The sequence below is a fragment of the Telopea speciosissima genome, chromosome 6 (assembly GCF_018873765.1).
Source record: "Telopea speciosissima isolate NSW1024214 ecotype Mountain lineage chromosome 6, Tspe_v1, whole genome shotgun sequence".
NCBI lineage: Eukaryota > Viridiplantae > Streptophyta > Magnoliopsida > Proteales > Proteaceae > Telopea > Telopea speciosissima.
The window spans coordinates 56,873,475-56,887,309 of NC_057921.1; the positions used below are offsets into that span (position 1 = coordinate 56,873,475).

General features: G+C 35.1%; 1 protein-coding gene across 1 annotated transcript; it reads right to left on the reverse strand.

The window, feature by feature from the left end:
• Nucleotides 1-5,571: 5,571 nt before the first annotated feature.
• LOC122665968 (MADS-box protein GGM13-like) lies at nt 5,572-9,075 on the reverse strand. Its single transcript, XM_043862087.1, has 7 exons — nt 8,971-9,075; nt 8,425-8,647; nt 7,259-7,325; nt 6,961-7,122; nt 6,759-6,800; nt 6,645-6,686; nt 5,572-5,835 (listed from the first exon to the last, which is right to left on the reverse strand). Exons 2-7 carry the CDS (start codon nt 8,610-8,612, stop codon nt 5,572-5,574), a joined length of 765 nt encoding a protein of 254 aa, XP_043718022.1. The 5' UTR covers nt 8,613-8,647; nt 8,971-9,075.
• Nucleotides 9,076-13,835: the final 4,760 nt, after the last annotated feature.

Genomic DNA, 13,835 nt, shown 5'->3' on the forward strand with positions numbered 1-13,835 from the left:
TTGTGCTTATTATTTATTTGATTTGATTTTAGGGTATTTAGTTTTGTAAAATATTCAAGCCTTTTAATGTTTGTTATTATAAATTTTAGATAATGGATAACCCATGGATTAGACCCGATTGGAATCCAAAGAGAACCCACGAAAGGCAATCTAAGACCAATCCCACATTTTATTGACTAAAAAAAACCTAAGTAGTCTTCTCCCACGTGTAAGTGTAAGGACCCCTAAAACAGTAATTATTTATCTTCTTTTTTTTTTTTTTTTTTTTAATCACCATGGAACACATTTTGTTGGCTAAAATCAGTTGACTAGTTAGTAGTAGTACTTCGTTATAACTTTCAATGAAAATATGAAAGAAAGAAGGAATATATGTTGTGTTTCTTGGTTTGCCTCTTCCATAAGTTTCTAAGCGAGGTGACTGGGACTTAAGAGTGACCCTCCACTCTTGGAGCTTCTAAAGCGTTTACCTGTTCCATCATTGACGACTTAATTAAAAGTCTTAAGTTATAGATTATTATTAGCTTACGCGGCATCTGTAAAAGAGAATGTTCGTCATTTTTAATCCTTTTTTTGTCTCAAAAGGATAGGGGTATTGACTGATACACCTTGCCTTTTTGCCCTTTTGGAATTGGAAGGTATGATTCATCAAGGGCATTTATTTCTTAGCCCTTTTGCCTAATCAAGTGGCAGATGATGGATCTGATTTAATATATGATTGTATGTACTTTATTATGTGACACCGAAAGACGTATATAGTAATGATGAATGAAAAATTATCTCCTCCAGTTTTTTGTCTGGTCTAATTCTCCAGTGCCTCTCATAAGGGGGGTGGACCTCACCCGGATAGAATGTTCAGGCAGGGTTAAGGTGTTCATTGTGCCTTTTTTGTTAGGGGCACTTGTGAACTAGGCCGAACAGGGACCTAGAGGGGATAAAGATCTAATGATGAACACTTGTTTGAGAAATAAAGAAATGTTTTATTTTAACTTTGAAAAATACATCATAATTTTGAAGGCGTTGGAGATTGTCTAGGTGAAATGAACAAAACACCCATGTAGTTAGACATGATTTTTTTTTTTTGTTTTTTTGTGTGTGTGTGGTGGGGGGGGGGGGGGAGAGGGGTATGATAGAGGTTAGACAAAATTTAACTCTAGTTAATTGACCTCAAAATCCAACCAAACTTCCAAATAAAATGATTTTCATGCTGTATTTCATCATGATTAAATTTTATTTGCAAACAATTTATTTGCACCATAATTTGAAAAATATTCTATTTTAACCACGTGGGGTCCACATTGAAAATAATTTTTATTGATCAATACAGTCCCCAAACTCAATATCATTTGGAAGTGTTTGAAAAACACTTTAAAATGCCTTTTGAATCACTCAATTTGAATTTTTAGAGAAAAAAATATACATTTTCAAAGTTTTAATAAATTTGGACTAGCCCTCAACTTGGTTCAAACTAGAATGAACCAGTCCAAATAACTTCACAACAAAATTTCACTTCAACCTCGAATGAGAAGCTTATGCTAATATCATGTAGCTCCAAAAACGAAAAAAATGAATATGGTGAAAATAGTTACCTTCAAAGTCAAAAACCATCCTTTTTCTTCATCAACTAATCAAGCCCTAAGACTTAAGAGTCTACCTTTGAGTCGCAAAACCATATGTGGTCCCCAAAAATGATACATAGAAGAATCTTTTGGGTCTTATTCCAATATCAATAGGTTGATTGTTTCGCTCCTGTATCTTTCAAAGGGGAAAAATATCTCTGAGAGTTTCTTCATTGCCCAACTGAACCAAATAGCTAGGGATATGGTTGCATTGTTGGTGCCCCATTGTGATCGATCTTCATTAATTGTACCCTTCTGAGCTCATGGCCGTGATGGAATAGCCAATTGAATATCCTTGGGAAAATGAGGGATAGGGAAAAAAAGTTAATTTATTACTTAAGATTAGAACAAGTGAGGTTAAAGGTGCAGAGTTTGAAATCCCTAGCAAAGTTGAATCTCCACCAAACTTGAAGCAATGGCTTTTCAATCACAAGTTGGTTTTTCAAAGCCTTCTACCTTTTATTCAAGTCATTTAGTTGTTTACTTCATTCATACTTTGCATGGTAATTAAGAAGTTTATGTTGCTATTACCTCTTTAGATCGTAGTATGATGTATTGTTATGGATCAAATCCTATTTTGTTGTTGTTGTTTTTTTATTCTTTGTTTCTTTTTTATGTTTTAGTAATTTAGTACATGTTAGAAGACTCTTTTCATCATTCATGTAATGATCTTGCTTTATTTCAATCTTTGCCATGATTTATGATTCAATATTACATATAGACTTCATTCATTGCATATAAGCTTCTTCATAGGATTGTTTTCCTCTGTTTTCAAGTGCGAATGCGAATTTAATTCCTTTTGAGGTTTTGTTATGGATCTGCCTTTTTCATTCTTTTTCATATTTTAAAGATTTTTCTATGTTTATTTATAATTTTAGGCTTCATTTAGACTTAAGAGTATTTTTGTCATTTTCAATTTTATTTTTTTTGGACATTAATTTTATATATCTTTATCATATCTCTAATGCTAGTAAATGTTTGGGATGATCCTCCACTTTATTTTGAATTTTCTTATATTTCTAGAGTTTTCTTTGATGAATTCATGCATTTTTAGGTATTTTATGCATATAGAATGATTTACATTTTATCTGAATTATTTTATTATTATTTTTGTTATTATTTAGGTTGTGTTTATGTTCTTATTTAGTAGTTTCGCTATCGATGATTAGGTCTTTTTATTTCTTTGTTATTCCATACATCTAGTTAGGGTTTTGCATGTTTAATTAGTTAATGGTGTTATCTTGTAAATATTGCATGTTTATTGTTTTTAGCCTTTATTAAGCGTGTGTATTTTATTTTATATTCTTTAGATGCTAATCTATTGTTGTGAAGCCAAATGCATGAGGTATGTATCTACTGTTTAGTTCTATATATTTTGGTTTTTTTCTTGCCCTCGTTTTGCGTTTAATTTAATTTTGACCAAGTAAATAGGAAAATAGGTTGAAACAGATAGAACGAGGTGCCTAACACCTTCCTGGGTCCACAACATGATTCATATCACAATTTTTGGTTTGACTAGTCTCTATTGGAGTCATTTTCATGGATCCTAGACCTTAATCTAGATGGCAACTCCTTATTCATTCTCTAGAGAAGGATAAAAGGTTCCCTTTGAGAGGTTGAGAATAAAAATCCAATATTCTTGCAACGACAACTGGACTGGGGCCTTGGTGGGGGGAGAAAACAAAAAATGGTTTGACCAGATGAATGGCTGCAACTCAAGTATTAAGAGCTTACCCATGGTTTTAAAAACCAGATCAGGATGTTGTTGAATTTGACTCGGAATTGATCGGGTTTGATTTTAAATAATCGCGATTATGCATGAACTGAATCTAATAGAGTTAGGTGGAGTCTGCCCAAGTCCACGAAGTTCAACCAATTTTCAATAAATACCAAGACGATTCAAATCAAGATCAATGAAGACCGATCTCCTTCATACCCAATAATCCTTGTAAAGGTCACTGTTTAGTCACTGCCCTATAAAAGGATTTCAAAAATCGAGAATCGGATTGATAAATCGGCCAATGCATAACGGAATCGGTTGACACCAATCCTGATTTCCACCGATCTTAATCGCTGCAGCTTGAATCAGAATCGGAACTGCTGTTTGATCTCAATTGAATATATTTTTAAGGGACCGTTATTCTCTTAGTGGGTGAGACCCCCTTCAAGTGACACATTATGGAAAGGTGAAAAGTGTAGATGCATATAAGTAATCCGTAATTAATTTCTATAATCATAAAGGTAAATTACACTTCACCCCCTGGTTTTCAAACGAAACTCAAATCACCCCCTGCTTTAGACCCCACTATGACAAATTAGTCCTTCCCGTTCGTTTTATGTAGTTAGGTGATGATGTGAGCCAGTTAAATAAATTTAAATCCCTATTCTACCCTTGGCCAATGTTGAAGATGAAGGATGGGTAGTATTATAAATTTAATTCTAATGTTTTAGTACAAGGGTAAAACAATCCTTTCACACCAATAACTAACAACAGACTAACACCGTTACTGTAGAGGGGGTGATTTGAGTTTTTAAAAAAAACAGGGGATGATCTGAGTTTTGTTTGAAAATCAAGGGGTGATGTGTAATTTACCCTAATCATAATAAAAGGTCTTTCTCATGACAATTTGGATATTTAGGCAAGACATCAATTGTCTTCAATTATACTCTGGTATTTTATATCTTTCAAAGTAGGGATAGTTTATGGCAATTTTCTACTCTTAAAACAAGTATTTTAGTGTGAATTATGTTGTTTTAGCAAATTAATTAAGGACCAAGGTATTTTATTACTTAATTGTAAGAGATTAATTATAACTATATAAATAATTAATATACAGTAACAATATAGAAAATGGTATGACATCCTAAGGGAATGAGATTAATATATATAGAGGAAAATTAATTATATTGGAAACTAAGAGCAAGATAAGTCAACAAGCTAGCTAGGGGTCAAGGGCAAGACAAATTAATTTCAAGTTTTATTGGCCTAATTTATTTGTTAGAAACTTGACTTTTTTCACTTGTTATTATCAGCTAATTAAATAGAGAGACCTTAACTACTACCTATGATACTTCACTTATGTCTTAATCAAATTGGTTGGAAAAATAGTACAATATTATTCCAACAATTAATGTATTCAACAAATTCTGATGAAATCATTAGTCAGAATAATCAAATCATTTAGACTAATTAGTCTTATCAAACTATTGACTTGTCAATAAAATGTATTGTGAGTGAGAGAAATTCTAACATGGCGAATTTGGTAGGGCGTGCAATAAATTTTATTAAGAATCCTCTCTCCCTTACATGTAGGCTTCAAAATGCATAATTTGTTGAAATTTACAAGTAATCCAATCGGGGTTTAACAATTCAGACTTATTGAGTCATTTTTGTTGATCCAAATTTGATATATTAAGATGTAAATTAAAAACTTGATAAATTTAAGTACCAAGAAAACCTTAAGTCATAGTATAATTATTCTTAATTATAGTTAGAATGGATATGTATTCAAGTGAATGTAATAGCTAGAGGAAGCTAGTAAGGAACATATGGAGAATTACTGAAAATAATATATGCTCACAATGCTACATATATAATTAATGTATTAGTTTATAAAATCCACAACACAACACAACACAAACAAAGTAACAATCAACACCAAATATTATATATATTATAGTACTCAATTAACAAATTAACACTTTATAGTAGTTGAGATGATGGAGGTTCATGATCTGACAAGCAAACTCCTCATGACAATCCTTCTTCATGATCTGATGAAGCCCTTTTACATGGGATCTCACATACCTGCAAAAATAAGTAGTAAAATGTGAATAAACTAGGATACCTACCCTAAAACTAAAATGACCTATACATGTATAGGGCTAATTTTGGCAAGGGAAGAGAGGAGGGTGAGTATATACATAGTAGGGAATTAATCAGTACCAATTAATATTAAAGCTGCAAAGCATGGCGTGGGAGAGTAGTAGTAGTAGCTTCTTGGAGGTTAGGCTGAGTAGGCTGAAGACGATGATGAGGATGAGTAGTAGTGTGAAACTGATGATGAGGAGGAGGAGGTGGAGAGAGAGGGGAGAGATGAAGCATGTTTCTCCCCAAATCATCTGCATAAAGCCCAATATCCAATACTGGTTGCTGCTGCTGCTGCTGTTCCATGCTCTTCTGTTCCATCACTACTTGCTGCTGCTCCAGCTCTTGAATCTATTTAATTAGCCATCCATCACACCATAAAACACCACTTATTAAATTACACACTTAATTACCTACCTATCTTCAAACTTCAAATAAAACCTAACTTATTTATATTACCATGCAAATAATGCACCCCCTAACAAGGGGGGTGGGGAGGGGGCTTAATGACTACCCTACTCCTTCCCGAACAGTCTGTCCGGGTGTAGTCCACCCCCCTTATTAGAGGAACTGAAGAACTGGGCTGTGCAGAAAACTGAAGGAGATAAATTTCCACAATGTGACACCATCTCAGAACTTGTAATATCATCCATAATGGGCCCACTAAATGGGTCTGCATGGTAGGATTCTCAACCTGATTATATTTGAATGGGCCCACAGACTACAATAAAACTTTGTTTTATTTTTTTTTTCCCTTACAAAATAATTAAAAGGCCGGCTAGGGCAAAGGAGATGGATATGCGAATTCAATAGGAGCATAGGAGAGAATGGATTATCTGCATGTACGTGCATGTCTGAGAGGCAATGACATGTCTCTTTTGTTTTCATAAATACCTCTCCTCCCCTTGTATATGACAAAAAATGGAACATGTGGTTGCCTCGAACATGTACGTTTATGTGTAGAGAAACTGAACTCGCACAGGAGAGGTGGGGGGGAGGGGTGTTACGCATTTTTATCCCCCTTCCAGCTGGGGCTTCGGGGAGAGACTATTTCCTGACCATTGGGTAGCAATGGAGCAAACTTAGTTGCGCCGAGGTCTGCCCTAATGATTTTTTAATTAAAGCATAGAAATTAAGCATCACGGTAAAACTAAACTTACACAACGGTACATCTGGTTGTGCTGGTCCTGTAAGATTTGCTCCTGCAAGTGACACAGACTAATCAGTATCAAACAAAACAAAGAGAGAGAGAGAGAAAGATTGTTCATATATACCTTCCTACGAAGATTGTCAAGCTGTTGTTGCATTAGCTGGTTCTGTAAGTTGTTAAACAAAGATTACATTAATAAAGTCTGATTTCAACCCAAAATTTCATTCTAGCAACCCAGTAGCTCCCACCCAACAGGAGAGAGAGAGAGAGAGAGAGAGAGAGATCCAATTTCACTTGGGAATTGAAAGGTTTAGAATATTAATTACCTTCCTGGCTCTTATTTTGTTAACAGAGTTCTCAAGTGTTTCTTCAAGCTGATGCAAGTCGTTATAAGGTAAAGAACCCAAATCCTCTCCATAGAAATGTCTCATGCTTGCTTGAAGCTTATCAGTCTCACTCCTCATCTTTGTCAATTCATTGAATACTTGCTGCCCAACAAATTCAAAAACAATAATAATAAAAAACTTCAAAATAAAATCTTAAACCCCTCCCATGCATCTTTTAGTAGCTAGTCTTCTTGATAAACAATATTAATATTAATTAAGATTGAATTAATTAATTTACCTTGTTGTCATACTCCTGGATACGAGTCCCTGACACCTTTTGGTATCTTTCCATGATTTGTTGCATGCTATTATAACATACATCACAATGAAATCAAAATGTTAGGGGATAGTAATTAATTGGTAATGAAAATTTTAATGTTTTGTAAAATGATGTTAGCATCGTCGCTACCAGTGTGTATTGGTATCTCCCACGCCAAGCCAATGAGTGCATTGGAGGAAGAACCTCATGATTCAGATGTAGGGGGTCAGAGAGGAGAGAGTGTGTACACTAGCACTGTATATACATAATTTTCTTATATCATCATAAATGTTGTGATTTAAGAGTAACTCATCATTCAAGGTTCTTAATTTACAGAAATCCTTTGATAAGTGGATCACATTCACCCAAGAAGATGTCTCCAATAGGCTAGGAGATCTCAACATCAATGAAGGGTTAATGGATGAAGAAACTTTAATGATTATTCAAAAAAAAAAAAAAAAAGGGCTTGCTCATAACTAATGTGGAATTATATATCAGCAATATATAGATTATTGTTGTAATTTGATAAATTTAGTATAACAGACTCTCATCAATTTATTAGGATCAGAATCAACATTCAAGAATTATTTCACAAAAAATCCACAAAAATATCAGAATGAACATTCAACAATTATTTCACAAAACAATCCACAAGAATACTATAGTATTCCCTACACATGTTAATACCAACTGAACTGAATCCCAATTAGAGTAGCAATTCATATAATTAACAGTTAGAAAATCAGAAATGAAAACGCGAAATAAAAAAGGAAGGCAGAGAAAAAAAAAAAAAAAAAAAAAACCTAGCAAAAGATCCAAGTTACACACACACATACACACTCACATACACATACACACACAGATCAATGCAATGCAGAACACTCATGTAGTAAGACTGAAAAGAAGGGACAATGTAAGTCTTAGATTAAGCTGTTTAAGTAAAGAAAAAAGAAAGATTAATTAGATCATATGAAGCTATTAAGCTTCAAAATTCAAACTCCAACTACAATATAACAAAAGATGCTACTGCAAGAAGAATCACAGATTTACAAATAAAAAAAAAAAAAAACAAGAATCACCCATATGCACAACCCACCTTAGAAAACTAGAATTGAAAAAGGAAAACAAAAAAGGTAGAAGCAGACCTGCAGTGGGAGCTGCAATATTCATACATCTTGCCAGTGCTAGAGAAAATGATGAGCCCAAGTTGGGCATCACACAACACAGCAAGTTCATGAGCCTTTTTCAACAACCCTCCTCGGCGTTTCGAGAAGGTAACTTGCCTGTTGGTAGTATTCTCGATCCTCTTGATCTCTATCTTTCCCCTCCCCATAATTATCCAGCAGTACTGTAGCTATGTCTCTCTTCCTGTTAGGGAAAGAAGAAAAGAAAAGGAAATTTTACCCATTATTATTTCTTATGCTTGAATATCCTTGTTTAAGTCACAAAAACTAATTTAAAGATCAATATTCTTGAAAAGAATTACAAGAAAATAACAAAGATGGAGGTTTTGGTTTTAGCAAGAAAGTTTAAATAAAGGATTAATATAGGCTCAAAGAACTGTCATCAGAAGTGGAAACTTAATTGGTCTTTGAAAAACCCAAAAGGCTTTAGAGAAGGAGATGAAAGAAGAGAAAAGCTAGAGAGGAAGGAAGAGAAGGTGGAGTGCTCAGCTAGCCTGAGTTAATTACCTCTTCTTGCTTTGGTTTCTTGTTGGAGTAGAGAGAATGAAATGAAGCGTGTGATACTTGTAGAGTGAAGTGTAAAGAGAAGACATCTTAATAAAGTCCCAACTTGACCCCTCACTTATTTCATTAAAAATTACCAAATTGCACCTTATCAGTGAACCTAAATTGGAAGTGGAATGGTATGGTTGTAATTTACTGTGTTAACTAGTCCAAATTCGAACAAGAAAAAAAGATAACAAGTGACCTTTAACCACCCACTGCCTCTTTGTTGACAAGCAGCTTCGTTCTTCATGGGTATTACTTATTATAGTAAGTTTTGCAGAGAGTAGGAAACCAGAATAGTACCCAAATTAGGTTAAATAAAGGGAAGTTGGCCAAAACCCTAGCTAGGCATAATAGGTAATGACAGAGTATCACATTCTTGAGTTCTCAGCTCCTATTTTCTGAATATATTTGGTATTTCTTGGGTTCTGTCAAGCATCAATTTTAAGTGTTTTGGAAAATTTCTATATTATTATTTAGGTAAGCTTAGAATTAAGACAAATGATTGGTCACTGCTTGAGATATTTCTTATCAGTCATGAGGGTTTAAATGAGGGACAAAGAATAAAAAATAAAGAGGGCTGAAATTATTTTAGGGCACAAAAGATGGTTAATTTGATCCAGATTGGAATGGAAAATTCAAACCTGGCCATCTGGGCTAATCTGCAACTGAATTAAACTAAGTTTTATTTTGTTAAACCAGACCCAGCTGCAACCTCTAAATAAGCTTTTGGATTGTTATCCATAATGTCAAATTATAATTATAATTATAAATACTAATATTTGATTGGAAAATGTGTGGGTTTCATTATAGAAAGAATAACAAACATTTTATCTCGAATTATTTCTTTGAATAACCAAATCCAACTAGATTGTAAAGCTACTTAAGTCAGCCTAAATATAAAGCCTATACAAGAAACTAATTGTTTAGGGTTAATTAACTTCTGTAATTCTTCCATGTCTCTTTAAGGTTCCTGGTAAAAATTTCCCTTTTTTTTTTTTCTTTTAATAGTTTCATGTATTCTGTCTCTACCATTTATTGGTGAAGTTGCAAAAAATGAGTGCAAGCCAAGGGTCATCATTTGGTTGTGGCAGTGATTTTTTAGGGAATTCAATCCATACATGTGAGCAACTACCTGAAGAGGTAAGCTAATTAGGATTAAAAATCTGTTTGGTCCCCTCCAATTTGATTTCCCAACTTTATCACTCAGCTAGCCTAATGGATTCCCACTTCACCCTTCTACTTTATTGGCATAAAAAGATATCTCCAATTTATTTCCAATTCATGAAAACTAACTCTCTCTCTCTCTCTCTCTATAAACATGGTATTTTTAGTGAATTAGGATCAAAACTTGAGAAATTTGGTATCTTTCTAATAAACCCTATCTTTCTACATAGAGTTCAAGAAAAGAGGGGCAATAAATGGGTAACAATAAAGATGCAAGAGCTTCCAATAAACTTTATCTACTCTTACTATTACAGGGTACAAACCCTTTTCTCTCTCTCTCTCTCTCTCTCTCTCTCAAAACAAGAAGGAAGACACATGGTTGCTTCCCATAATTTAAATTTGAAAAAGAAAAAGAAGAAGAAGAAGAAAGAAACTTAAAAAAGGTACATTGCATGCAGATGCAGTGAGAAATCTGATGGAGGGTTTTCTCTCTCTCTTATTAAAAAGGAGTAAAATCAGAGAGACGATGTTTTGGGTCAAAAGAAAATTGACACTTGGCTGTACGTATCCATGATTATCTTGACAGTAGTACCAAGAAGAGAGAGAATAAGGTTAGAATTTTCCAAAAATGGGTGTTCGGTGGTCCTATGATGGTTTCACGTCCCATTCCACCCACCCATTTTGGTTGCTTGGGTTGATGCAGTTCCTGCACCTCTCTAAGAGTTAGAAATCTGAAATCCACATCTTTTTCTCTCATTAATACAGACAGAGACGATGTAACCGTGAAACTGTGAAAGGAAGAGAGAGAGAGGGGGGAGAGAAATGGGTTAATCCATGTGATGGACGACCAGGCAAGTGCATCTTATGGGTACAATTTCAGCTTAAAATGAGTAGAGGAAATTAAGGGTGTCAATTCCAGGCCCGGCCCGGCCCGGCCCGGTAATACTGACCAAGCCCATCCGACTAAAGCACGGCCCGTTTACTAAATATGTCGGGCTTGAACCCGACACGTTTAATAACCGGGCAGTCCCAGTGTAGGGTCTTGGTCCGTTCGGCACCCGATTGGACCGACTAATTCTGGGCCCGACCTCACGTTGACAAAACACCCTCACGAACCTCTTTGTTTCTAAATCCCTAACTCCTTCTCTGCCATAACATTCAGATTCGAAGGCGTTCATCTTCCTCGCACGAACGAAGCTCCTGCCCTTGCAACTTCAGGTAAATGGGAGTATTTCACTCGAAGAATCATGGTTTGCCCTAGATCTAATCCAACTGTGTTTTGACGTGGCATTTATTTTGCAGACCAAACCCTCCTCTCCTCACTCACTACCTGCCGGCGATGACGATGATGACGGTGCGGCGGTGGCGACTCCTCTCCACACTCCAAGTATCCCCCTATCTCTCCCTCTCATGGTCTTTCCTTCCTTCACTCAAGGAATTGCCTCTTTGTTTTTGTTTGTGCTTTTTTCTTTTTTATGTCATTTTTAAATCAATTTCCATTAAAACTTGCTCCGAGTCGAGTCGAGTCTAGGATGAGCTGAATATAATCCAATCAAAGATCGAGTATTGACATAGTGTACGTACTCAGGTTCCAACAACTACCATTCTCATAATCCATGACCTCCTTTATTTGTAAAATCAGGCTGACATGTGACAGCAGAGATGGAGGATCCAAAAATTGAATTAGAGGCACATCATCTTAAGGAGGAAAGCTATAGATTTGATTTCTATAATGTAATTTATGCAAGTCCAATAATTAATGCTCCAAGGTGGTTATAGCCACACCGTACGTACAAAACAGTTCTAATTCCCACCTTGTTACATTGAGATCCTATATTTAATAGTTGCTAGCTAGAAGACCATAATACAAGAACATTCCATAATTTTGCATTTAATTTATAGTTGTTAGAACATTGCATATTTTGCATCGATCGATCTCCTTTGGTTCAGAATAAGATGTAAGTGGGGAGTTCTTGCTGCTGCGGATCAGGATCTTCTACGACCTGCTGCCCATAGGAGCCGTAGCAGTTTCCTAATGAGGTGCGGCGCAATGACCTCCTTAACCCTACTCAGGCAAGACACTCGGGCAGAGGTAAGGTGGTCATTGCACCACGCCTCATTAGGAGGCTGCTACGGGCAGGCAGGCCGTAGACGATCCAGATTGTGGTCATGGTGGGTTAATCCATTTATATTTCATTCAAGAATTTACATGCAGTCTGTCTAAGAGTTTCAAAGATGAATTTTTTTGGACCTCCCCCAGCCAAGTGGAAGGGCAAATGCCAAACAGGACCTAATATCCCTGGCTGCAACCCTAATTAATGAAATCTTGTACTACTACTACTACTAGTAATAACGTGAACAGTAAGGTGATAGGTGCAACCCGGCCTAATTAATGAAGTCTTCACCAGCTTGTTACATGTAAGGGTGTCAACACTAAACCGAAACCAAACAGAACCGTTTAAACCGAAATCGATAGACCGTTTAGTTAAATGGTCCGATTATGATTTTAGAAATGACATCGTTTATTTAATCGATTTGATTCAATTTAGGCCGATTAATCCAAAGGTTTTAAATCGTGTAATTCAATTAAAACCGATTATAACCAAACCGTCTAACTATTCAAAAACTTAACAATTTTTTCTTTTTTATAAACAAAAAGTCAAAATCTAGCAAGTAACAACTACTAAGCAGTTATGTTTCTTCATTAATGATTTCCTTTTTCCAAAAAAAAAAAACCTAATAACATAGTAAGTAATGAGCAATAACTATTAACTAATAACAAGTATTAATAAATAGAGTAGAAAATGTGTACACAACTGTCTAACCAAAACCGTGAAAAATTGTTTAGAACCATTTAACCGAAACCATTTACCAAATGGTCCAGGTTTTGATTAAGAGACGGTCTGGTTACGGTTTGTATCTTCAATCAATCAAAACCAAACTGAACCGAACCATTTAACCAAAATCGAACCATTTAACACCCTTAGTTACATGGCTTAACCCAGAAGATTCACTCTTCAATTAATTGCAGCTCACTCTTTCCGTTGCCTACCATACTTCAAGATGAGCCGAGTCTCTGCCACCTCTCTTACTTCTTTCTCCTCTTCTTCTTCTTCTAGTTGCTCCAGCCATGCATACATCAGCTTCTGAAAAAATAAAATAAAATAAAAAAGAAAATGGAAAATACGTATTAATATTTAATACATGCACTGGACAAAATTTATGAACTCGGCTAACCAAACAATAAACTAGTGTATCTATCGATCTATAACATATGAAACACCAAAATTATTTGAAAGAAAGAAACAAAAAGAAAAAAAATGACTCATATATGACATTTCGGTTATTGGCTCCACTCCCTTCAAAGAATTGGAAATTTGGGGAGCTGCTTCTCTAGAACCTTAATCTTGACGATTTTGACGATCAGTAATCCTGCCAAAAACAGCATAAGAAAATTAAACAAAATGTAGGGCCAGTCAAGATGATCTGGGCCGTTGGTGCGTCAAATATATATATTTTTTTATAGAAGATCTAGTTAATTTGCAAAACTTGGTTACTATACTATTATTTATAGGAGATCCGATCGAGGAGAGGAGTCATCGTAATCCTCGATCATCCACTGGAATGGATTCATGCATTCGGAACCAATTCAGATATAT

Coding starts and splice junctions, on each gene's coding strand:
- LOC122665968 (XM_043862087.1), bottom strand. CDS start 8,612: ATGGGGAGGGGAAAGATAGAGATCAAGAGGATCGAGAATACTACCAAC. Junction 7,123..7,258: donor TCCAGGAGTATGACAACAAG/GTAAATTAATTA, acceptor TTTGTTGGGCAG/CAAGTATTCAATGAATTGAC. Junction 6,687..6,758: donor TTGACAATCTTCGTAGGAAG/GTATATATGAAC, acceptor TGTCACTTGCAG/GAGCAAATCTTACAGGACCA.